The 23,694-nt window shown below is 29.6% G+C and overlaps 2 protein-coding genes across 2 annotated transcripts; one reads left to right on the forward strand and one right to left on the reverse strand.

Moving 5' to 3' along the window:
- The first annotated feature begins 1,087 nt into the window (after nt 1-1,087).
- Nucleotides 1,088-8,626, forward strand: LOC115703070 (SNARE-interacting protein KEULE-like). Its single transcript, XM_061105604.1, has 21 exons — nt 1,088-1,246; nt 1,325-1,383; nt 1,486-1,564; nt 1,656-1,734; nt 2,164-2,214; nt 2,338-2,440; nt 2,547-2,579; nt 2,664-2,795; nt 2,943-3,140; nt 3,284-3,367; nt 3,452-3,550; nt 3,648-3,724; nt 4,000-4,096; nt 4,191-4,316; nt 4,413-4,526; nt 5,074-5,190; nt 5,270-5,350; nt 5,480-5,649; nt 6,256-6,322; nt 6,501-6,590; nt 7,887-8,626. Exons 1-21 carry the CDS (start codon nt 1,186-1,188, stop codon nt 7,920-7,922), a joined length of 1,953 nt encoding a protein of 650 aa, XP_060961587.1. The 5' UTR covers nt 1,088-1,185; the 3' UTR covers nt 7,923-8,626.
- An 8,557-nt stretch (nt 8,627-17,183) lies between these two features.
- Nucleotides 17,184-18,858, reverse strand: LOC115702844 (stemmadenine O-acetyltransferase-like). The gene has a single exon (XM_061105674.1). It carries the CDS (start codon nt 18,620-18,622, stop codon nt 17,258-17,260), a length of 1,365 nt encoding a protein of 454 aa, XP_060961657.1. The 5' UTR covers nt 18,623-18,858; the 3' UTR covers nt 17,184-17,257.
- Nucleotides 18,859-23,694: the final 4,836 nt, after the last annotated feature.

The following is a 23,694-nucleotide window of genomic DNA, read 5'->3' on the forward strand; positions in this document are numbered from 1 at the left end:
ACAAAGACTCAGCTCCAAACGAAACACATAAATGTTGATCTTTACTGTGTGTTCTGTAACAGAGAGCAGGAGTCTATTTTCCATGTGCTACTGGGCTGCAATTTCGCCAAATCCTGCTGGTTTTTTTCTGCAGCAGCCGTGCCTACTGCTGGTGCACCAGAGGACTTTGCAGCTTGGTTCTTCGGCCTACTCGAAGGGAACCAAGTTGATGTTGTGGTGGATGCTGCTATGATCAGCTGGAACATTTGGAAAACCAGAAATGAGTTACTGTGGCAGAGGAAAAACCGTTCAGCTTTGGATGTAGTGAAGTCGGCAAGAACAGTCCTTGCAAATTGGAAGATTGCTAACTTTGAATCGCCCCATGCTTACTTTGCTACGGGTGATGTAACTAGAAGTAATCTGTGGGCTAAACCAGATCATGATACTGTTAAGGTGAATGTCGATGGAGCCATCTTTGAAGCACATCAAAAATTTGGCTATGGTTGGGTGGCGCGGGATAGCAATGGTACACTTATTGAAGCTGTTTCAGGGAATCGTCTGGGTTGTGTTCTCCCTGAAATTGCTGAAGTAATTGGTATTAAGGAAGCGTTGAGTTGGATCAAGGGTAAACCTTGGGAGAAAGTGGTTGTTGAGTCTGACGCTCTAGTTGTTATCCAAGCAATAACTAGTACTACTCATATGCCATCTCAGTTTGGTTTGTTGGTGGAAGACTGTCGTTCAATTTTATCTACTTTAAATAATGTCCAAGTTAAGTTTGTTAATCGTTCTGCTAATAGGGCTGCCCATTGTGTTGCTAGGGGGTCTTGTTTTTTGTCAGATCGAATTTTCCATGAGCATAATGCTCCTTCTTCTTTAAGAAATATTGTAATTGCGGAAGCAAGTTAATTATCAATGATAAATTACATTTTCAAAAAAAAAAAAAAAAGATATCAATACAATATATATTAGGTTGTAATATTAATTGAAGATTAAATTGAAAACAATATGATTGAGATTAAGATTCTGTTTCAACAAAAAAACCAAAAAACAATTTATTAATAGGAAATAAATCATATTTTAATATATATTTTTTTTAAACACACATTTAAATTTTTAAAAACAAAAACATAACCACTCGATCTCAGATATATTTTCTTCATTCTACTCTCTGTCACAGCTTTTCTTTTTCTTCTAAATAACTCTAATATGCCTTCTGTAACATCATCTCAATCCAACCATAACAATTTCAAGCAAATCACTCGTAACAGTAAGAATTTCATTACATAATAATCTTGTTCTTATATATATATACAAATATTGATTAGTATATAATGATGATTTTCAGGGCTGTTAAATGAAATTCTAAGATTAGACACCAAATCAAAATCTACATGCAAACAAAAGGTACGTATAATAATATATTTCAGTTTTTTTATTGAACATTAATATATTAATTCATATTTAAGTTTTCTAATGAAATATTTAATTTCTATTTTCAATATATAGATACTTGTCACTGATGATTTCACTCTGAAAATATTGTCTCACTCATATAAAGTGAGTGAGATTAATGAAGAAGGCATATGTAAGTAAACACAGAATATATATATTTATACATATATATATACATATTAATCAGAAATTAATTATATATATATTTATTTATTTGTTTTCAGTGTTGGAACATCTTTATAAGAGAAGAAGCTCATTCACATATTTGGATGCAATTTACTTCATTCAACCAACTCAAAAAAAGTAACTTTTTTTTCTTCTTAAATGTAATTATTAGACTAATTTATTGTTGAGATATATGTTATTGATAATATTCTATATATACACTGAAATTAATCCCTTAGACATGGATATTTGGGACTTTACAGATTAAAAAAAAATCCCAAAAAGCCAAAATCAGAATTTTAATAAGAGGCCATTCTAATTTATATTTTTCTAAGGCTATGTTTAAGGTTAGATTTTGATATTGAAAGGAAAATGTAGAAAGCAATTAAAGATTTAATTTTTCATGTTCCATAAAAAAATCTTATTTAACCAATTTTTCTTTTTCATATACATTTTTTTACCTACCAAACATGAGAAATTAACGTTTACATTTTTCTTATCTTTTTCTTTCTCGATCAAAATTTATAACACGATGTTAAACTCATATACTTAATATATAATTTGCAGTGTCAACTTGCTCATATCAGACATGGATGGAAATGAACCTTTATACAAAAAGTAAGTTCATATTACAAGAAAATCATTTCTCATGAATCTTAAAATTTTTATTATAATTTATATTATTTCAATATTGTATTGACCTTTTTTATCTTATTATTTTTTTTTCTTTTTGGTATGTAGGGCATTTGTATTTTTCAGTTCACCTATTCCAAAAGAATATGTTTCAAGAATCATTTCCAAGGATAAACCTGTCTTATACAGTCGAATTGGTGCAATAAGAGAGGTTAAAAAAATAAAATAAAATTATATTTAGTGTACAAAATTTTCTTACCTTTTCAATATTTTTTTTTTCAATGATAATTAATAGATATTTCATATGGTGAAAATAGATGAATTTGGAGTACATTCCTATAGATAGCCAGGTATGCCAATGTTACAATTCCTATTATAGAATATGTTTTCTATTTGTTTTCATTTATTTCTTACTTTGATTAATTTCTCAAAAGGGTTTTGTTACCAACAATGAGAGGTCTTTAGAAGAACTCTATGGAGGAGATGATGATAATGAAACAAATGAAAAGATGGCATGTTTGAATGCCATAGCTACTCGAATCGCCACAGTTTTCGCTTCTTTGAGGGTAATTATAAGAATCATCTATCTAAAATTTCGGTATTATAATTCCTGTCTAATTATAAATTATTATTTTTAACATAAACATGACATGCACTTAACATAATTGTATGATTATATTGTGTGCAACAATTTTTTTTTTTTAAATGTGTAGGAATTTCCTTGTGTGCGCTACCGAGCTGCGAAGTGTGGTGGTGATGTAACTGAAACAACAAATTTTCGCGATTTAATACCAACAAAACTTGCTGATGGTGTGTTGGATTGTCTTATGAAATATAAGAAAACAATTCCTGATAAATTTCCACAAACAGAAACATGTCAATTGCTAATCCTTGACAGAGCTATAGACCAGGTGATTTTACATGTTTAAATAGTTATAATAATTTATGAGCAATTGATGAAAATGTCACTTTGTGAAAAAAAAAGGGAAAAGAAATTATCAAAACAAAGAAAATTTTACATAATGCTTTTAAACTCATGTTTTTTATTTTTCAGATTGCTCCTGTAATACATGAATGGACATATGATGCAATGTGCCATGATTTACTAAACTTTGAAGGAAACAAATATGTGAAAGAGGTTAGTTTTGTTAGTTGAAAATTTTACTACTTGAAAATTTGTGATACACATATTAAAGGTTACCATACAATTACAATATGTTAGGTTTCTAGTGAAAATGATTGCCCTATAGAGGAGAAAGAAGTCTTTTTAGACGATCATGATCCTGTTTGGCTTGAACTTCGTCACGCTCACATTGCAGAAGTATGTATTCAGTGCTTATACGAAACTAAATTATTCAAAAAATTTCTGCAGCATAAAAATCATAGTAGAATTTCGATCATGATTTCTAATTTCGTAGGTTGGTGAAAAGTTACATGAAAAAATGACAAATTTCATATCAAAGAACAAGGCAGCACAATTCCAACATAGTTCAAGGTATGCTCGTTTGGGAAAGTAGACTTCGATACTATGTTAAAATCTATCTTTATGTATTAGATTTTATCTCAAAATCAATTGATAATAACCAGAATAACCAATAATATTCAAGATACGTCTTAGACTAAGGCGAGTTAAGCTTGGGCTTAATGCCCACTCAGTTCAAGAATCTAAATGGATTTTTTTATTTATTCTTATAATAAGAGCCTAAAAATATTATTTTTCGAAAGACTCAATACAAGTGTTTCTAGTTCATCTAATTTGTATGTTTGTAGTGTTCATGAAAAATTATCTACATTCGACTTGCAAAATATGGTTCAAGCATTGCCACAATATACCAAAGAAATTGACAAGCTTTCACTTCATATAGAGGTAACTATATCATGTATATTTATGACCATATATATATAACAAATATTTTAGTGTTCATTTCCTTAAGGTTTCATTTTTTTGGTTTTTTTTATAGATTGCAGGGAAAATTGACAAAGGGATCAAGGAACTTGGGCTTAAAGAGCTAGGAAAGCTAGAACAAAGTCTTGTTTTTGGAGAAGCTGGATTGAATGAAGTACTAAAATATTTGACCAAGAAATATGTAAGAAAAAGAAACCAATAAAAACTATATGGTCAAAAAAAATAATGTTATAAATCAAAAATCAAACCACTAATAATTTTACCAATACTAATGTAGGACACTACTGGTTTTATGGGTTGCACAAGGGAAAACAAGTTGCGGTTATTGATGATTCTTGCAGCCATTTACCCCGAAAAATTCGAGGGCGATAAGGGAGTGAGGTTGATGAAGGTTTGTTTATTGGGTTAATTTCACAAATGCACAAAAACAACAAAAAAATAACAAAAATACAGTTTTACGGAATTTTAAATATTTTTACGATTTTTTTGATTTTATTTACATAAAATACGGTCTTTTTATGTTGAAATTTTGTTTATTTGTTTATTTTTTGTTATATGTATGTTATTTTTTGTTGTTTTTTTTGTTGTTATTTTGATGTTATTTTCATGTTATTTTTATGTTGTTTTCTTGTTGATTTTATGTTGTTTTCGTGTTATTTTTTAAAAAACCGTAAAAATGTAAAAAAAACATTTTTTGAACGTAAAAATATAAATATTTTACAAAAAATGGTGCCTTATATAATTATTCCTTATTTATTTGTGTTTTTCGATCCTTATTTGTGTCGCAGGTCCCTAACATACATAGTTTGGCAAGTTAATCCTCAAATTTTTGTTTTTGTGACAAATTTCTTCGTAGCGTTAGTTTTCAATAATACCAACTTTTTTTTTCTTTTCGATTTGTATCTAATCTTAACACTTAGTAATATTTTTCTTTTCAGTTGGCACAAGTACCAAACCAAGATTGGAGTGCTGTGAATAATATGAGGCTTCTTGAGAGTTCATCATCACATTCAAAAGAAAGCCCAAAAAGTCCTTTTGCCCTAACTTTTCACAAGGTTGACTATAATTTTCTTTGTATTATTTAACATACACTAGTCTTGTTGTAACTAACATAACTAACTCAAAAAATTTCAGAAAAATCGCGCAGTTCGTAAAGATTGCGAAAATGACGAAGAAAAAACATGGCGATTCTCGCGTTTCTATCCCCTTATAGAGGTAAAATTCTTTACAAAGTAACATTTTTCGAGTACGTTGAGAATACTACTTTATAGAAAATTACCGAAAAGAATGTAATTTTGTAAAAATGACATTATAAAAATATCTTCTTTTTTTTTTTTTAATCAGGAACTTGTTGAAAAACACAGCAAAGGTGAACTTTCAGAAATAGATTATCCATGGTTGAATAAACCAAGTCCAAGTTCATCACCATCTTCAAAACCATTTCATAATTTTGTGAACTCAAAACGTACACCAACATGGGCTCGATGCCAATCCTTTCATGACATGTATTCAAAGTAAGTTTAGATTTTTGCTCTTTTTGTATTCTCTTCTTTGTTTTATGACAACTTTTTAAAATATGTTTTTTTTTTTAAAAAAAAAATAAACTATAGCATATTCTCAACTTAATTATGAAAAGGACATTTTTTAGGGGACATTACAAATTTTATGGGTTTTTATACTTTCTGTTAGAAAATATGATTTTATGAGAAAAATTAAAGAAAAAGTTAAAAAATATGCGAAAATAGTAACTAAGCAAGGGTTAACCAATTATCTTATATTATTTTTCTTATATTTTTAAACTTTTTTCTAAAAAAATTCCATAAAACAATTTTTTTTTGAAAAAAAGCTGTATTTTGCATATTTATACCTTAAAATCCATAAAAATGAAGACTCTTTTTATTTATTTATGTATTTATTTTATTTTTGTTAATTCTTTTTTTTTACTTTAATCTGTTAAGTTTCACATTTTCCCATGAAACTATGTATAAAAAGCAGACATAATAAATTTAAATTTCTATATATAAATATAGTTAAAGTGCCAAAAGAAGTATAATTTGTAGTTGTTTTTTTTACCATGTGAATCATATTATATTATTCACTATCTTGATTTTTTTATATAGTGATGATTTCAAGAAGATGGGCCAAAGAATTTTTGTATTCATTGTTGGTGGTGCAACTAGATCAGAGGTAAGATTAGTAGATTCTTAAAATTAAGAGTGTATCGAAAATGTTATTTTTCATAATGACACAAAAAAATGTCTTTTTTGCCAACAATCCTTATACTAATTTATATGGTCAATTTTTATTTTTTATATTTCTTAATCTGATCACTACTGAAGTGTTTTGTGTTATTATTCTTTCTCAGCTTAGGGTTTGCCATAAACTTACTAGGAAGCTGAAAAGGGAAGTTGTCTTAGGCTCTACAAGTCTTGATGATCCTTTAGAATTTATAATGGTACTTTTTCTTTTCTTTTTGTTTGATCATTGATTATCTAGCACATGGTATTTTAAAGAGAATTGCTAAAATGTATTATTGGTGTCTAATACCTTGTTAGTGTTATACTGCTAGCTATTAGTGTAATTAAATAGCGAGTCTCATATAATCTAAGAAAATAACGTTAAGGAAATATTGTTAACTAATCGTAGGATACCACCTATGAAAGATGATGAGCACTGCTGGTGTCCAATAGTAATGATCTATTTTAAATGTGAAAATGAATAGAACATTATTATTGGGTGCCGGTGTGCCCAATACATTTTAGAGGTGATGCCCTGTGATTGGTTAATTCAACCAATAACAACATAACACTTAGAAATGATGTCGTGTAATCAGTAAACATTTCTCTTATGAATAATATTAATTATTATAAAAAATAAAGATGTAATTAAATTTGAATTTAATGACTAAGATGGTCTTTTTGCAAAAATAATTAGAATAAATATAGTTTAATTTTTGGTAAGGAGAATTAGAATAAATATTGGGATTATTTCATATTTATATATATACAAAAGCAACAAAAAAATTACAAAAATACGGTTGTATACAATTTTAAATATTTTATGATATGATTTTGTTTACAAAAAATAAGGTCTTTGGATATATTTTTATCTTGTACTCTTGTTAATTTGTTGTTTATTTTTTTTTTCTAATTATATGTTATTATTATTTTTTTATATTGTTCGGATGTTATTTTAATGTTACTTTTATGTAGTTTTTTTTGTTGTTTTCATAAAACACCGTAAAAATATAAAAACAAAAATTTTGAACGTAAAAATATAAAATTTTTACAAAAAATAATACTTTATGTAATGCAGATCTGTATTATTTTTCAAAACATTATTATTAGCATTAGTAACAAAACTACGTGTCGTGTGGCGTAATGGTAAGGATTGCCTTTAGTGGCATCCTTTCTTGCTTGATCAGTCAAGAATTTGAAATCCACCTAAGCCCCTCTTGAAAGAAATTAAAGAAAGGCTTGGTCCTTGCGAGGTGGTGTCATCTATGTGATGAAAACTCTTGAGGTGATTACTAATAACTTAGTAAGGTAGACTGAACTATAAGATCTCTATAACTGGCACGGGGTCTCTAAAATTGTCAAAATGACAAAAAAAAAAAAAAAAAAAACTAAAAAACAAATCTACACCACGTGATTTTTTTTTTTTTTTTTAATTTTCCAATCATAAAAAAATATATAATATATATAACAATTAATATATAATATATTATTTTGTGTATTTTGATATAATGCAGAAGTTGAAGTTGTTGACAGCACATGATGAAATCTAGTAGTGGAAGATCCATTAAGGTTAATGAGCTTAATTAGTATTTAATGTTTTTTTTTCTATATTTTTTTAACAATATTTTGGCTAATTATATACCATATGCAAATTCAGTTATGAATTATTAGTTTAGGGATGATATTAATTTTTTACAATATTTAATATCATTATTTATAATATTTTGTTTTGTTTTTTTTTTTTTTACTGGATTATTATAAACCAGGGTTCAAAACTTAATATTATTATTCATTATTATATTAGTACGTATGATATTGGTTCAAACTAATTATCATCAACAACTTAGATATATGTATGATTAAAACTCAATATTTTTTATTTTTTATTTTTGAAAAAAAGCGTACTTAGGATAAATAGAAAACAGTTAGACCTTTCTGTTATTACATAAAAGGTTTACAGGAATAGTTGATAACGGAATAAAAGTAAACTTTTGGTAAGTAAACGCCCACTTAGTCATAGTATGGGCGACAAAGTTACAAAACCTACTAATATTAGAGAAAATACAACTAATAAATAAGAGAGAAGAACTATTACAAAATGAGACATAGTTTTCAAGTGCCACTACTACAAGAGAATGCCTTTTATCCCGGTTTTTAAGGCTTTTTATCCCGGTTTTCGCTAAAATAAAAACCGGGATGTATGCCAGTGGGATAAAAGGTATTTAAAAAACCGGGATAAAAGGGATACTTTTTATCCCGGTTTTTTTCATGAAAACCGGGATAAAAAGTATCTCTTTTATCCCGTTTTTTGAAAAAAGTGGGATAAAATGGTACTTTTTATCCCACTTTTTATGAAAAAACTGGGATAAAATGTACCCTTTTATCCCACTTTTACTATAAAAACTGGGATAAAAAGTCTTATTTTTTAATACATGCATATTCTGTCTATATTATATATATATATTAATACTGCCTATATAATATATATTTCACATATATGTACAGTTTTTTATTGGAAAACAAATAAAATTTATTGCACCAACAAAATTATTTACAAATGATAAATAAAATATTTTTTACATACATTCATACCATTATAACTTTATTTATACAAACATTAACACATAGTTAATACCATAAATCTTCCAAATTACAAAAGTAAAGAAAATGCACAATATTCCTCCCATGAGCTATTTTTTTTTCCTCACTTTCCTATACTTGTGACTTTATCCTGAAAATTGAAAGTTATAATACACTGTAAGTGACAGCATGAAAAGAAATAATTTTAATAATAACACATTCAAACAATCGTGTGTAAACTAACATGAGAAGATTTAATATCAATTGTTGTTTTCACTTCATAATCCTTATAACACAAACAGAAAAGAAAAAAAAAAGGAAAAAATGTCATCGGTAATTTAGTTTACAAAAAAACTTTTGTTATTACAAAATAATCTATTGAACCTATGGACAAGAAAATATGCAATGTGATTCTTTAGAAAAACAGTTATGTCGTGCCATAAGAGAGGCATATAAAGATTAATGAAACTAGTATTGAGATTGTAATATTTTTTTTTATTTGTTTGTCTTTTCTTGAGGAAAAATAAAGACAATATCAATATATTTGTTCAAGAGACATGTAAAGACAAATCCTTTCAATATGTTAAAGAAGTTAAAAAATCTCTCTGTCAAACATTTCAAGTTCACACTTGTTTTTTTTTCTTTTGTTGAAATTTTAAGATCACACTTGCTGTTTTTGGGAGATCCGAAAATTTTCTTGACACTGATTTAATAATAAAAATTTTCACCTTATTAAGCACCACCGCACACTATTTTCACACACAAAACGAACAACGAAAAAACAGTCGTTGAACTTGCACAAGCAACATCACAGAAATAAAAAATATAGAAATCAAATAAAAACTATATTGAACACATCGGAATCGACATAGAAAAAACTTGGAACCAAGATATAATCCCTAACTTTCAGCAAAAAAAAAAAAAAAACGCTATAATCTCAAATTAGTAACTATATTAGGCTTCAAAATTCAAAAATTGAGAGTAGTATGTATGAATGAACACTGAAGCACAATCATGAATCAACAACTTTGATAGTTCTTAAACTCCTCTTTTTTTTAACACAAAAAACAACAATGTTGATTAACATTATAAATGTGAACCAAACCCAAGAAAATAAAACAAATTACTACTTCGATCTAATGAAACAAAACAAGTAGGCATAAGGCAAACACCAAGCATGCATGAGTTACTCCTACTACATTTTATATAAATCCACACCTCACCACTAAAAGTTTCAATTAAAATTTCTCTTATCAGAATGACTTACCATAGTTCCAAGAAGAGTCTCGTTGAATCTTTGAATTTTAAGGTTTTTGGTAACTATGTAATGATCACTTTCACCATTGATCATTGGAATTGAATATGGGATCTTATGATTATCATTCATTCTCTTTCCTTCTATTATGTTTCTTCTTCAATAATTACAACCTGAGAATAAAATAATAAAAAATCTTAAAATAGATTAAACATGACATTAAACATTATTAACTTGGAAAATTAATCAACGTAAAGTGTGGCCCAACTAGTAAAGAAAGACCATAAGCAATCTACTCTTTCTCTATATGTATAAAACCAACAATTTTAAAAACTAGTAACACCTACTAGTTCAATAGATAATTGATTTATTATTGGCAATTGAAAGTCACCTCATTATCTTGAAATATTTCTAATGCTTGATTGCGTGCCTCACATACATGATTGCAACATAATGATGGTCATTTCAAAATATTGTTCCTAATCAAATATAATCTTAGTGGAAACAAATTTTACTTATTTATATATACACATCGGTTCTTTCAACAAGCTCATCTACACATTTCAAATTAAAAAAAAAATAGCCACCTTATATTGTGGTCATTTCAAGAGATTTTCATAGATAAGGTATGAGTACAATATTTTTTCATCTTATATTTTGCATAGAATTAGAAAAGTAAATAGAGAAAAATTAAAGCTCACCTTCCTGCGATTTCTTGGCATGTACTGAGAAAACACTTTTTATAAAGCTTGTTGAAAGGACATCATGTTCTTTTATGAATACCTCACATTACATTGCAATTATTCTGTGATAATTTACATCCATATTAAAACTAGTCATAAGTATATATCAAATTAAAATAGTATAGCAAATTAAGTTTTGAATAGAAATACTTTCAAATTAAAACATACGAATTCTATGAGTACCTTTACAAAAGTCATAATTAAATGGCAATCACTCTTATGCATAAAGTAGAGTCCATAATATGTTATAAGTAAATGAACAAAATTATTTTATCTTTGAGATAATATTTTTAGGCTACTTCAAACAATAATACAAATAAAACACAAACTTAATAATCTTGTTAGTTTGACTATCTCTTGAAACAAAATTACAATAAATTAGAGCAATAAGTATAGCAGTATTCTACTTGTCACTAGTAAGCATTAGAATTTCATTCCTTCTTTTCTCAAGTTTCTATTGTTTCTAGTTCACAAAATTTGAAACAACATTATTCAAGCTTACTTGTTGTCAATACTTCCCCCTGAGCACAAGCTACTGCTGCTATAACTTCTTCCTAGAGACCCTTCGGTTGATAAAATTATATGGAATATAATAAAGAAACAGCCATGAAAGTAGCAACAAGAGAAACAAAAAATATTATTGCAGAGACAAGTCACACTAGCAGAAGATGTACAACAATTGGCAAAGGGAGCTCATAAAAAATTATATCAATAACTCATTCAAATATTATAAAAATGAAATCTTTAAGAACTAAAAAGGTAAAAATGATACATAATAAATAATCCCTGAACTAGAAAACATTATTAACAAAAAAATATCAGGTTTTATATTTTCTTGAACCCAGAAAAAAAAATGTTGGAAAAATGCAAAATAGGGAAAAATAATAAAGAAACAAAGTTTACCTTTAACCGTTTGAGCAGCTGGGTTTGGGCGATTCTGGTATGGGCGAGATGGAGGCTAACATGGGTTTGCTGGTGAGGGTTTCTGGGTTTGGGCGAGGGTTTCTGAGTTTGGGAGGGTTTCTGTTGAGGTTAGAGCAGAGATATATGCGATTTCGCGAGATGAAAGTGTTTTTAGGGAAACACTTTTTATCCCGATTTTTAACTAATAGCAAGGGATAAAAGTTTCACTTTAAAAATCTTAGTCCCCGTTTGGCTAACCCATAAAAATCAAGTCTTGAACTTATTTTTTTACCTTTGATATTTTTTTTTTCAACGTTCTACCAAACAGGGCCCTTGTCTAAATAATTTTTTTCTCCATATTTGAGGCTCCAAATCTAAAAGTGGGATAGAAAGTCTCAATATATCTTTTATCCCATTTTTTATTTTTGTTAACTAAAAAAGTGGGATAAAAGGTCCCCTTTCTTGTAGTGTGCCCAATGAGACTCCTTCCCATTAAGAGCATTGATAACTACTCTCGAGTCGCTCTCCACAATAACAAACTTGGAACCAAGGTCCTTAGCAACCGTCAAAGCCAAACAACAGGCTGCTGCTTCCCCACATAACACATAAAAAAAAAATCCAACCAAGACGTTTGAACCCAAACCACCTCACCAAGATGGTTCCTTGCTACTACTGCAGTACACATGCCTTTTAAACCCACTTTAACATCGCATTTCAGCTTAATCCAATCCTGAGGAGGAGGATTCCAGACCTCCATCAAGCACGGAGCAGGGCAAGGAAAAATAGAAGCATGTAAATCTGTAAAAGAAGTACAAATAAAGTCAATACACTTCTTCACATCTACTTGACAATTATTGTGTACCATGTCATTGCAGATTCGCCAGATAGTGTCAACAACAATCGATGCATAAAGGAAAACATCCTCAGCAAGAATTCCCCTGTGGTTAAGGTCCCAAATGAATTTGACCCAGTCCCACATGCGAATATCAGTATCACAAACAGGATAAATACCCCCAAGGAGAAGACCGCCATAAATAAAAAGCCACATTGCTGGAAAGAAACAAGTGTTCCTTTATTCCTCCACCATCCCACACAAAGGGCAGCTCACATCCTCAATATGAAATCTTTTTTTGGTCACAGATCGAACTGGGAGAGCACTGGACAGAATACACCACCAAAGAACCTTATGACCCTCCAAGATTTTACTATTCCATAACTTATTCTAGAGAGAAAGAGCGACCTCACAGTGAGGAGCCCTTTCCAAAGCTTGGCTAAGGTAGGTAGATTTGCACAAGAAACGACCATTGATTTCAAGAGTCTAAACCCACCTATCATTGCCTTGTCCAGAGAAACTACCACCTTTTAAGATCGTAGAAACAGTCTCATGATCAAAAAGGTTGTTTAACTTATGGACATATATCCCAACCATCACTGTTTAACAAAAGATCGAAAACTTTGCTTAGATCAATAGCGGAAGAGCCATTTGGTTTCAGGAAGAAATCTTTGCTATAAGGGATCTAGGGATCCCTCCAAAAACTAGTATCCCTACCATCAACCACCAATTTATAGGATCCTTTTCTTAATATAGAGTTGGCTTTTACAATATTTTTCCAAAACTAAGAATCTGAATCTTTATATCTACAGTTAAGGAACTCCTTCCCTTTAAGGTAATTAGCTTCCAGAATTCGGCATCACAGAGACTGGCATCTACTTAGAATGTTCCACCCCTATTTTGCCAGAAAGGCCTGATTAATTTCTCTAGTTTTTCAGAATCTAAGACCCTTAAAAAATTTGGGAAGGCATAATTTTTCCCAAGCTTTTAGGTGAATCCCACGGTTACTTTTATCGAAACTCCACCAAAATCACGCACCAAACCATCAATTTTGGTAACAAGACAATTTGAGAGCTTGGTAGTTTGCATAGCATACATTGACAAAGACAAGCCTAAAGATTTAATGAGGGTAGCACGACCCACTTTTGACAAAGTTTTCGCTTTCCAACCCTGCAACTTAGAAATGAGATTATCTAGGATGAAGTTGAAATCAACATCCTTTTGTCTTGATCTGAACAGGAGTAGCCCCAAATACTTGATATTACCCTCTGGAGAGCCAATCCCCAAAGCTTCCCCGATCCCTCTTATCAAGCCATTGGGGGTAAACTGACCGCATCCTTCCCTGGACCCAGTCCTGGCCGCAAACCCTAACCTTGCATTGGAGCTAAACTGAACCTTAGCATTGGACTATTTCTAAATATTTTAATATAAACTAAGTGTAATGTTTTTATTATGTCCATATTTTGAGCCATAAATATGGACATGACACGTGGATAATTGGACACGAAAAATTATAGAAAACTCATTGTGTAATAAATGAATTGTCTCAGAGAGATAATAAATAACGAGCAATATTTGTCTCGTATTATGCATTGCCAATGAGACAGCGAGATAAAACAACATACGACAAGATGATATAGATAGAGGCCATCTTGGGTGTAACAGACCGAAATTGTATCACTGAAAAGGTTAGATAACGAGTTCTTTAAGAGCTTGCAACTCATTGACCCACATACTCGTGAGTATGTTAAAAGATTAATGGAAATAAGCAAAGTGCAACTTATCTTAGAATCTCAAAAGACTAATCCAAGAGTTACAATGAAAAGGTGTGTTCATAGTCTACTCCTTGGAGGAAATCAACCTATAATGGTCTAGATCTTTATTGCTCTTCGAAATGTGATTACACAACCTTTAGTTACATTGAATATGGTGTTTGACACCAATGTTTACAATCTTTTCTTGAGCAAAATGATTTCTCTAAGAACTTAGGATTAGAGAGAGGGGAAGAGAGAGATTTAGATTAGGAACCTTTTTATAAGCCATTTGAATTGAAAGGAGCTAAAAAGAGCAACTTATTTAACTTCCACTTCACTGATGTGGTATTTGGTAGGGTAAATCGGTTGGTTATGTTTAGTTTAAGCTTAGGGAACTTTACGAATAACGATATTCAACAAATCTACCTTTGGTTTTATGTCCATAAGCTTGAGTTTAGCTAGATCCATGACTAATTCCCACTTAGACACTAAGGGCCAATTCAATAAGTATCAATGCTGAGCAAGTTTAGACAATGTCTAAACTTACTCACTATCACCACTTTGGTGAACATGTATGTAGGGGTGATTATCAAACTGCTCAAACTACTCGTATCGTAAAAAAAATATAGTTTGAAATTCTTTACAGTGCGGTCGCAGTTTGAATTTTTCCTAAACTGTGCGGTGCGGTGCGGTTTGCGGTTTTGAATTATTAATATGCGGTTCAAACTGCACCGCACCACATAATATAAAAATACTATTTTTTATATTTATTTAGATCCAATATGTGAAGGCCCAACTTAAGCCCACTAATTATTGTATTGTGTAAACTTAAAACTTTTTTTCATATTTATTTTTAAGCCTTATTGTATTTTTGACAAGTGTTGCTCAAGATTTGTTGTATTTGTGATATTTTATTTATTTAGTGATAGTCCAAACTGCAAAAATCGCATAAACTGCACCGCACCGCACCATTTTTTGTGGTGTAGTTTTTGCAGTTTTTTAGTTTTGCGGTGCGGGTGCGATTTGGAAATTAAAAAAACCGCATGTGCGGATTGGTTTGAAAAAATAATCAAAAATCACACTACCCGCACCGCGAACACCCCTACATGTGTGCATGGTTTTCTTTGGTGTTGATTTTTTTCATTTCGACTTCATTTTCATTGATAATGTCTCCGATGGAGTGAAGCTTGATGTCAATATGTTTAGATCTTTCATGGAACATAAAGTTCTTGATTAGGTGCAGGAAACTTTGATTGTCACAATAGAGAATTTTTAATGGTTACAGTAGCAACCATGTACTCAACTTCTATTGATGACAATGATACCACTTTCTGAAGTGTTACCTTTTCCACCTCAAATTTCATACTATTTGAATTCCTTGTCTGAATTGTGCATGTTCTCGAGTTGACTTTCATAGGCATTTATTCTTCATTGAATATTACATCCATACTTATTATGCACATTTTGTATCCTGGTTTCTAAGCACCATAGCTTGTAGCCCTTCTCACCATCAAGATAACCAAAGAGGATGCATTTGAGAGCCCTTGGTTGAAGTTTGTCTTGTTTGATGTTCGCATAGGCATTGCAACCAAACACTTTCAAATGATCACAGTTTGGTGACTACCCTGTCCATTTTTCTTGAGGTGTTAGGAATCCAATGGCTGCAGATGGATACCTATTAACCAAATAACAAGTTGTAGTGACAACTTCACCCAAAAAAATGTCTCTCTAAACTAGATTCATTCAGCATGCACCTTACTCTTTCAAGAAGAGTCCTATTCATTCTTTCTGCAAGACCATTATGTTAAGAATTTTTCATAATTATTTTGTGCCTTGCAATACCTTCCTTTGTGCAGTACATTCCAAATTCGTTTGAGAAGTATTTATGACCATTATCAGTCCTTAGTTTCTGACCTTCTTGCTTATTTAATTCTCAGTCACTTTTTTCCAATTGTTGAAAGTTTTGAGTGCCTCATCTTTACTGTCGAGTAGAAAAATCCACACCTTTCTTGAGTAGTCATCTATGATGCTCAGTTCACTAGAAGTATGTATACTTGTGTTGAACTTGATCTTGCAACTTTCACCAAATACACATTGTTCACGATAACCAAGTTGACCACCGAGTTTCTCTTTCGAAATTCCTTTTCTAGTTTTGTCATTCCTTTCTCACTGACATGAATAAACCTCTGATGCCATAGCCTTGTTTAATATGTATTGGATTAGACTGGATCCATCCAATCTAAGAAAAAAAGAGTAAAATTTTAATGTTAATTTTTATGTATACATATATATTTTGCGTATAACATTATAAAATCTAATTACTCATCCAAACTAAATGAAAATACTAGTTAGTTTAATTGGATGTTGGATGTATTGGATTTTTAGACACTCATCCAACATCCGATCCGATCTAATCGGATATTCAAAAATAACATCCAATCCGATCCGATCACAATTGGATATCCAATGTTTGACGGTCGGTTGTGATTGGATCGGTCGGTTGTCATTGGATTGGATCGATTTATGCACACCCCTAGTTGAGAGGGTTTAGCCGCAAAAAAAAATCAATATAATATTTAACTTCACTACTTTTATTTTTTAATCATTATTTGAAAGGATTGAATTTATTCAAAAAGCATATTACACGAAGGGAGCTGTTTAGGTATCAAAACGTCCAAAAACTATGCTTAAAAAGGCATAAAAACAACCAAATAATGAGCCAAAACAAACAAGCTTATTAGGCATAAAAATAAAATAAAACCCCACAATTTATTTTGATTGTCTATTCGTACTAGTTGGGACGTTTTATATTATATTATTAAAGATTTGAGTTGATATTATGGCGAGAATAATAATAATTAGGAGTGATAAATTTGCGAAGCATTTCATCAGCTTCAAACTTGGCCATGTCTTCCTCATTCAAGTTAACATAAGCTTCAATTCCATCACCATCACTTGTGTCAAACAAAGCAATGATTTTATCAAAACTCCAAGCACCTGTGCTAGACCAATCAGGCTTACCCCAACCAAAATCAATTTCATAAAAATGGAATCGACTCAAACTTGTAACCTGAAATTCAATCACCTCACCTCCCCTCTTCTCTATACTTTCTGAGTTTTGTTGGATCTTACTCAATTCATCCTCTTCTCCCATTTGAAGTTTACGAATATACTCTTTGTTCATCTTCTTAACTCCTTCTCTTATCTTCTTCACAAGCCCACTAGTAATGGAAGCTTCCCCATTAATACTCGAGGCCGGAATTTGTGTGCCTGCGTACACTAAGAAGTTTCCAAATGAGTTTTCAGCCAAGGGTGGATTCATCCTTGGATGAAGATTCACGGTGTGCAAAATGGTATAAACCCTTTCTTTTTTCGGCTTTGTTATTTTCGACACTGCGGCCTCATACCTACTTATTATGAAAGTAGATAAAGTCTCAACACGAGAAGGTCGAATATTATTTTCTTTGTCCCAATACATTGCTCTTAAGGCCTCAATAGCGAAACCATTGAAAACAAAAATCTTTGATATGACACCCTTTTTCATGACATCAGTCTTTATGTCAATCAAGGATTGGGGTGTAGGAGGAAACAAAGTCGCCGAGACAAACTCAGGTTGAAGCGATTTTGGTAACATGGTGGTGGTTCCATCTCGAGCCATCATCGCCCAAGTTTTGATAAACCTCATCCATGATAAAGCGTCGGCAATCTTATCAGAAAAGTTGATACCAACTACGATTCCTCCACACTCGAACATGTTAAGTTGAACCCCGAATAGAATTTGATGAGCATCATCACTTTCATCGTGACGAGACATGAAAGGGCAAAAGATGCCGAGTTCTTGAGCTATTGGATTGGACAAAACTTGGGAAAGTCGCCCATTCACTTGAGCTTTCACAAAGGGAACGCCTTCGTCGTTGCAATGGATGAGTTGTGCATGCTTATCGAGTCGTCCAGCTAAAGGGTAGTAATGTGTTAAGATGGCTGATAAGGACCTTTTTAGAATGTTGGCTGGATCAATATTGGTTGTACTACTTTTCATTTTGTAATAAAACACCAATGGGTCATAGAATATGGGAGATGATTGGTCAAGTAATGACAGTTTGTAATGCTCAAGATTTTTAGGAGTTGGATAAGATGGCTTGATAATCTCAACAGAGATTGCTTCAACTTCAATATTCATCATCTTTATTTTAAGAATGGTTTATCAAAAACAATGTGATATTTGTGAGTGTGTGATCTGTTCAATTTGGCCTCTTATATTTATAACGTTGTTCTTTTTCAAAAAATAAATATAAAAAACTACTTCATAATGACCCCATGTTACACAAACTTGGATATAAAATATTTCACAATTTTTAAATACCATTTGTCCAATCATCACTACTTTCAATTATAATTATAGTTTGGAGAGTATGCATAGGTTGGACCATTGTTATTAGGTATTGTGGTACCTACTATTTTTAGATATGTTATCTTGCGATTATCTAGCGATTATCAAACGATATTTTTATAAAATTTATTATATTATATTATATGTAACTTGATATTTAATTGGACCAGTAGCGATAAAAATACATAAAAGTGTGCTAAGCACTACTAATACCTTTTAGTATTTTTCATTGTTATGTGTGCCAAGCATCTTTTGTAGATACTGCTATTGATTAATCATATTTTTTAAAAGTTATTATTTTAAGTTATATGAAACAAAATACTTTACATCAATAAGAGTATGACACCGAATAAAATGCTCGATACCAGTTATACCTTTTAATTAACATTTCTCATAGATTATATATATATTATTTATTATTATAATTTTTGTTTTTTCCAATAACAAACCCCTAGTTGTTTTTTTTCCTTTCGTTGCAAATTTTCCAGGCAAAATAATTTATTGAAAGAATTAATCTAAATTATGAGTGATATTATTATAAAGAGAATTGCAATAAAAAAATAAATAAAACTTTTTTTTTTAAAAAAATAAAATAAAATTGAGTAGCTGGTTTTTCTTTTGCTAAACAAATAGAGCCTAGTTGAACCTTAAAAAAACAAAGAAGCCTTTTTTTCTTTTTTAAAAAAGAATAATTACTAATTTCTCTCTTGAATTTTTGATAATATTGATTTTGGACCTTAAAATATATGGCTTGTTAAGAATCCCCTGAACTATTACATTTACAAAAATTTAGTCTTTCCGTTAGGTTCTGTCCCATTATTTCGTTTAAATGATGACATATCTTTGTCAATTAGTAACTTTGCTCCCTAAATTTTGACAACTATCAAATCGTGCTCTTTCAAAATAAAAATAAGAAAGATTTTTTTTTTTTAGTAAATCTTAAAAAATTAATTTATATCTTAAGAAAAATCATTTTGAATGATTAAGAAAATTAAAAGTAAATTAAAATTTTAAAACAAATTACGCGATATAAAAAATTATTTATATTTTATTAGAAAATTCGTTTAAATATTAAAAAAATATATTAAAAATTTAATTTGTAAAAATATATTAAAAACTAATTTTTAACAGTAAAAAATGAAACCTGACAGAAGATTGCATGGCAACAAAGATTTTGCAAATGCATCATTCCATCTATTGTAACAACACCTTAATTTAGTGTAATAAACAAGTTCAACCAAGGAGTGTAGCCATTTTTTTTTTAGAAAATCCTTCAAACTTATTTTATTTTTTACTTTTTTAAATATTTAAATAAAAAAATTAAATAATTAAGTGTAATAATTTTAAATTAAGATTATAAGTATAATAAAATTTTAATTATGAAATTATATGTGTATAATTTTAAATTATAAAGAGTTTTGCTATAAAAATTTAAATAATTTTAAGTGTAAAAGAAAAATTGCTAAAAGATCCTTATTTAGTAATAAATTGCAAAAAATTAGTTAATCATTATGCTTAATTTAATTTTAAAATATAATCAAACTTTTACAAGGAAATAAATTATCAGGTTATAAGTTATTTATTATTTATTTTTATTTAATTTTCAAATTAATTACAACTATTTAATAGTGATCCAATAATTAAAAAAATGTAACCACGATGGTTACTAAAAATGTAACAATTAAAACTTCCTCCATATATATATCTATTCTATATAAAGTGTGCTTATATAACAGAATTCTTGATTTATGAGATATTCATGGGTGATTTTTTATTTATATTAAAAATAAAATGATTTATTATTAAAAAAAATAGTTTATGAGAAATTCATGGGTCACTTTTTATTTATATATAATAAAATAAATAAAATAAATCTCATTAAATCTAAAAAAATACGATTGGGTTTTTGCTGTTGTACATCTACGACTTTTCTCTTCTTCTCTTCTTCTCTTCTAGAATTACCATTTTCCTATAAAAACACTCATTAAAAGAAAAAGTTATATTTTAGCACAAACAGTATAATTAAGAAGCCATAAAATTTATAATTTCGTTTTCTGTTAAATAAAAATAAAAGCAACTTAAAGCATTATTATAATTATGCTGCTTTGTATATGCTTCGACAAAAAAGAATGCCAATCTTATTAATTTCTCCATGTTCTAGCTATTAATGCAAACCAGAAAAAGAAAAACATTTACTAAAATCCACCAAAACTTATCATAATTAAACCTGAGGCATTAGATGCAAAAAAAAAAAAAAAATCAGAAAGTACATTACAGCACTGTTTTTGATCACATGCCCATAAATTAGAAGCACAATTAAATATATTAGCGAAATAGTGACTACCATCCAAATTTCAGAGTTGACGAAAAATCTGCAACTGAATGAGGTAAATACTACTACAATTTTTACTTTATAAAACTTTTGTTTCAATATCTTACTATTATTAACACCATTTGATTTGGATGTAGAAAAAATATTTTTAGATTGAGGCGACAATAAAAATAATTGATACTGTCCAGAGTTTTTATTACATGTCATGTGACGTATGTCATAAAAAAAATAAATTTATACAATCGCAATGAAAAAATTATATGTGACAAGCCAACATGCGACCAGGAAGGATTTCCTACAGCACGGTATATTACAAAAAACATATGATGTTATTGAAATTAAGTTAAAATAAATAAAGATACTAACAATCTTATTATGCATTTTACAGTGCTACAGCATATGTTGAACTTGATGACAATACAAAGAGCCTATCTGCTGTCATGTTTGCAGATATTGTGGAAAAAATATTTTCATGTACTGCTGCCCAACTAATGAAATATACTGCATATGTGTAATTTTAAAAAAAAATAAAATAGTTTTACATGCCTTTTATAAGTTGATTTTTTTAATTAAATAAGCTATGCACACCATGTCTAATTATTTTAAATGAAAATACACCACGGTTTGCAGGAATACCACCGCTTTTTCGACACTACACTACCATATTCAATTTATCAACAAAAAAAATGGACAATCTAGATATATACGGACCCGGCTAGAATGAAAAGTGCAAAATACATAAATTACACTATTGTCTCTATCGAAACAAATGAAGATTGAAATCCACCAATGATTATCATTAGTTATCTACAATTTTTAGACAAATGCTATCTTTAATTATCAATAATTTAGAGATTGATTTTTAATTTTCTTTTTATCTTACACCCATTTAAGTAATGTTTCTTTGAGTATTGGAACATCAATTTTTAATTTATTTTTGGATTAAATTAAGAACATATTTAAATCATCAAGCTTTCTATAAATACTAATATATTACATTCGGTATTAACTTTTAATTGACAACATTATAAACTATAATATTTAGATACACATAATAATAATCTCACCTAATAACTAATAATATTTTTTCTTTAATTTTTAATTGTATCACTTTCAATTAACATATAAAAAAACTAGCATAAAATTTAGTGTAAGTACTTTTTTTCTAGTATATATATGTATATATATAACAATACACCTCCATTTCTAAACAATTCATAACCAGATTTAAAAAAAAAATTACCATCAAATGTTTGTTTTATATATGAAGAAATCTTTTCTAAAAGATTTTCTTTCTTTTAAAAATAATATTTTCCGTAGACTTACCAAATAAAGAATAAATACTATAAATGAAGAAAATAAAAAAAAAAATTATTGTGATGAGGTTGAATATTTTCTCTGATTCAATATGGGATTTTGCTTTTTAACACTAATAATTTAAAGCTCACATCTATCATGTGATTATTTAAATATATGTACTTATAAATTATAATTAATATGTATGCTTCCATCAACCAATAAATTACATTTTTTTTGCTAAAACAATTACAATTATCAGTAGTTGTGTACAAATGGTACTTTAATTTTATTATTTTTTAAATTACATGTTTGCATGTTGTAATTTTCTCTTATTTTAATTTTGTACTTATGCAAAACCTGTCATCAAACTTTAAATAATATTAAGATCTGTTGTTCATTAAAAAAAAAACTTTAAATAATAAATTGTATTAATTTATATTATCATTGCTAATTATTAAAAAAAGAAGGCATCTTACAAAGAAAATGATGTTGCATGTTTTCTTCGGTTCAATTATTTTATTTAGGGGTATTTATTGGACCACATGTTTTTAAATTTATTTAGATCCAATCTAATCATATATTGGATGTTAGACTTTACCATCCGATCCGATCTAATTAATTTTAGTCATTACATTTATTCAACATCCAATAAATGTTGTATTAGATCAGTTCTATCGATTAAACATATTTCATGTATATCTATTAGTTTAATTAGTGTTTATTTAATATTTTGGACCTAATATTTATTAGATTGGATCGAATTCATCTAATATTTTAGATCCAGTATCTATTGGATTGAAATAGATCCATCCAATCCAAAAAAAATATAAAATTTATGTGTTGATCTCGCTTGTGTAAGTGTTGCCCCCCAGGTGTGATAAGGGCAATCCCTGCACCAGACAGTTGATCTGTAGCCGACCCGTCTACGTGTAACTTCCAGATAGGTTTGTCTTTGTTGTTGCTCGGCTGAGGTTCTTGTACTGGCTCCGGGGTCTTTTTTGAAATGCTCTCTTCTTTGCCCGTACACTCAACTACAAAATCTGCTAAAGTCTGTCCTTTGATTGCTGTTTGGGGTTGGTAGATTATTTCGTACTGGCCCAATTCCACTGCCCATTTGAGTAACCGTCCAGAGGCATCAGGTTTTTGTAATACTTGGCGTAATGGTTGGTCAGTGTACAACTAAACAGGATGAGCTTGAAAGTAAGGCCTTAGCTATTCCTTGTTGCTAAGATTA

The sequence above is a fragment of the Cannabis sativa genome, chromosome X (assembly GCF_029168945.1).
Source record: "Cannabis sativa cultivar Pink pepper isolate KNU-18-1 chromosome X, ASM2916894v1, whole genome shotgun sequence".
NCBI classification, from domain to species: domain Eukaryota; kingdom Viridiplantae; phylum Streptophyta; class Magnoliopsida; order Rosales; family Cannabaceae; genus Cannabis; species Cannabis sativa.

Excerpts from the sequence above, each read along its gene's own strand:
- LOC115702844 (XM_061105674.1), bottom strand. The coding sequence starts at position 18,622 with ATGATGAATATTGAAGTTGAAGCAATCTCTGTTGAGATTATCAAGCCA.
- LOC115703070 (XM_061105604.1), top strand. The coding sequence starts at position 1,186 with ATGCCTTCTGTAACATCATCTCAATCCAACCATAACAATTTCAAGCAA. Across the intron at positions 2,441-2,546 it reads GAATTGGTGCAATAAGAGAG|ATGAATTTGGAGTACATTCC; the intron begins GTTAAAAAAATA and ends TGGTGAAAATAG. Across the intron at positions 3,141-3,283 it reads TTGACAGAGCTATAGACCAG|ATTGCTCCTGTAATACATGA; the intron begins GTGATTTTACAT and ends TTTATTTTTCAG.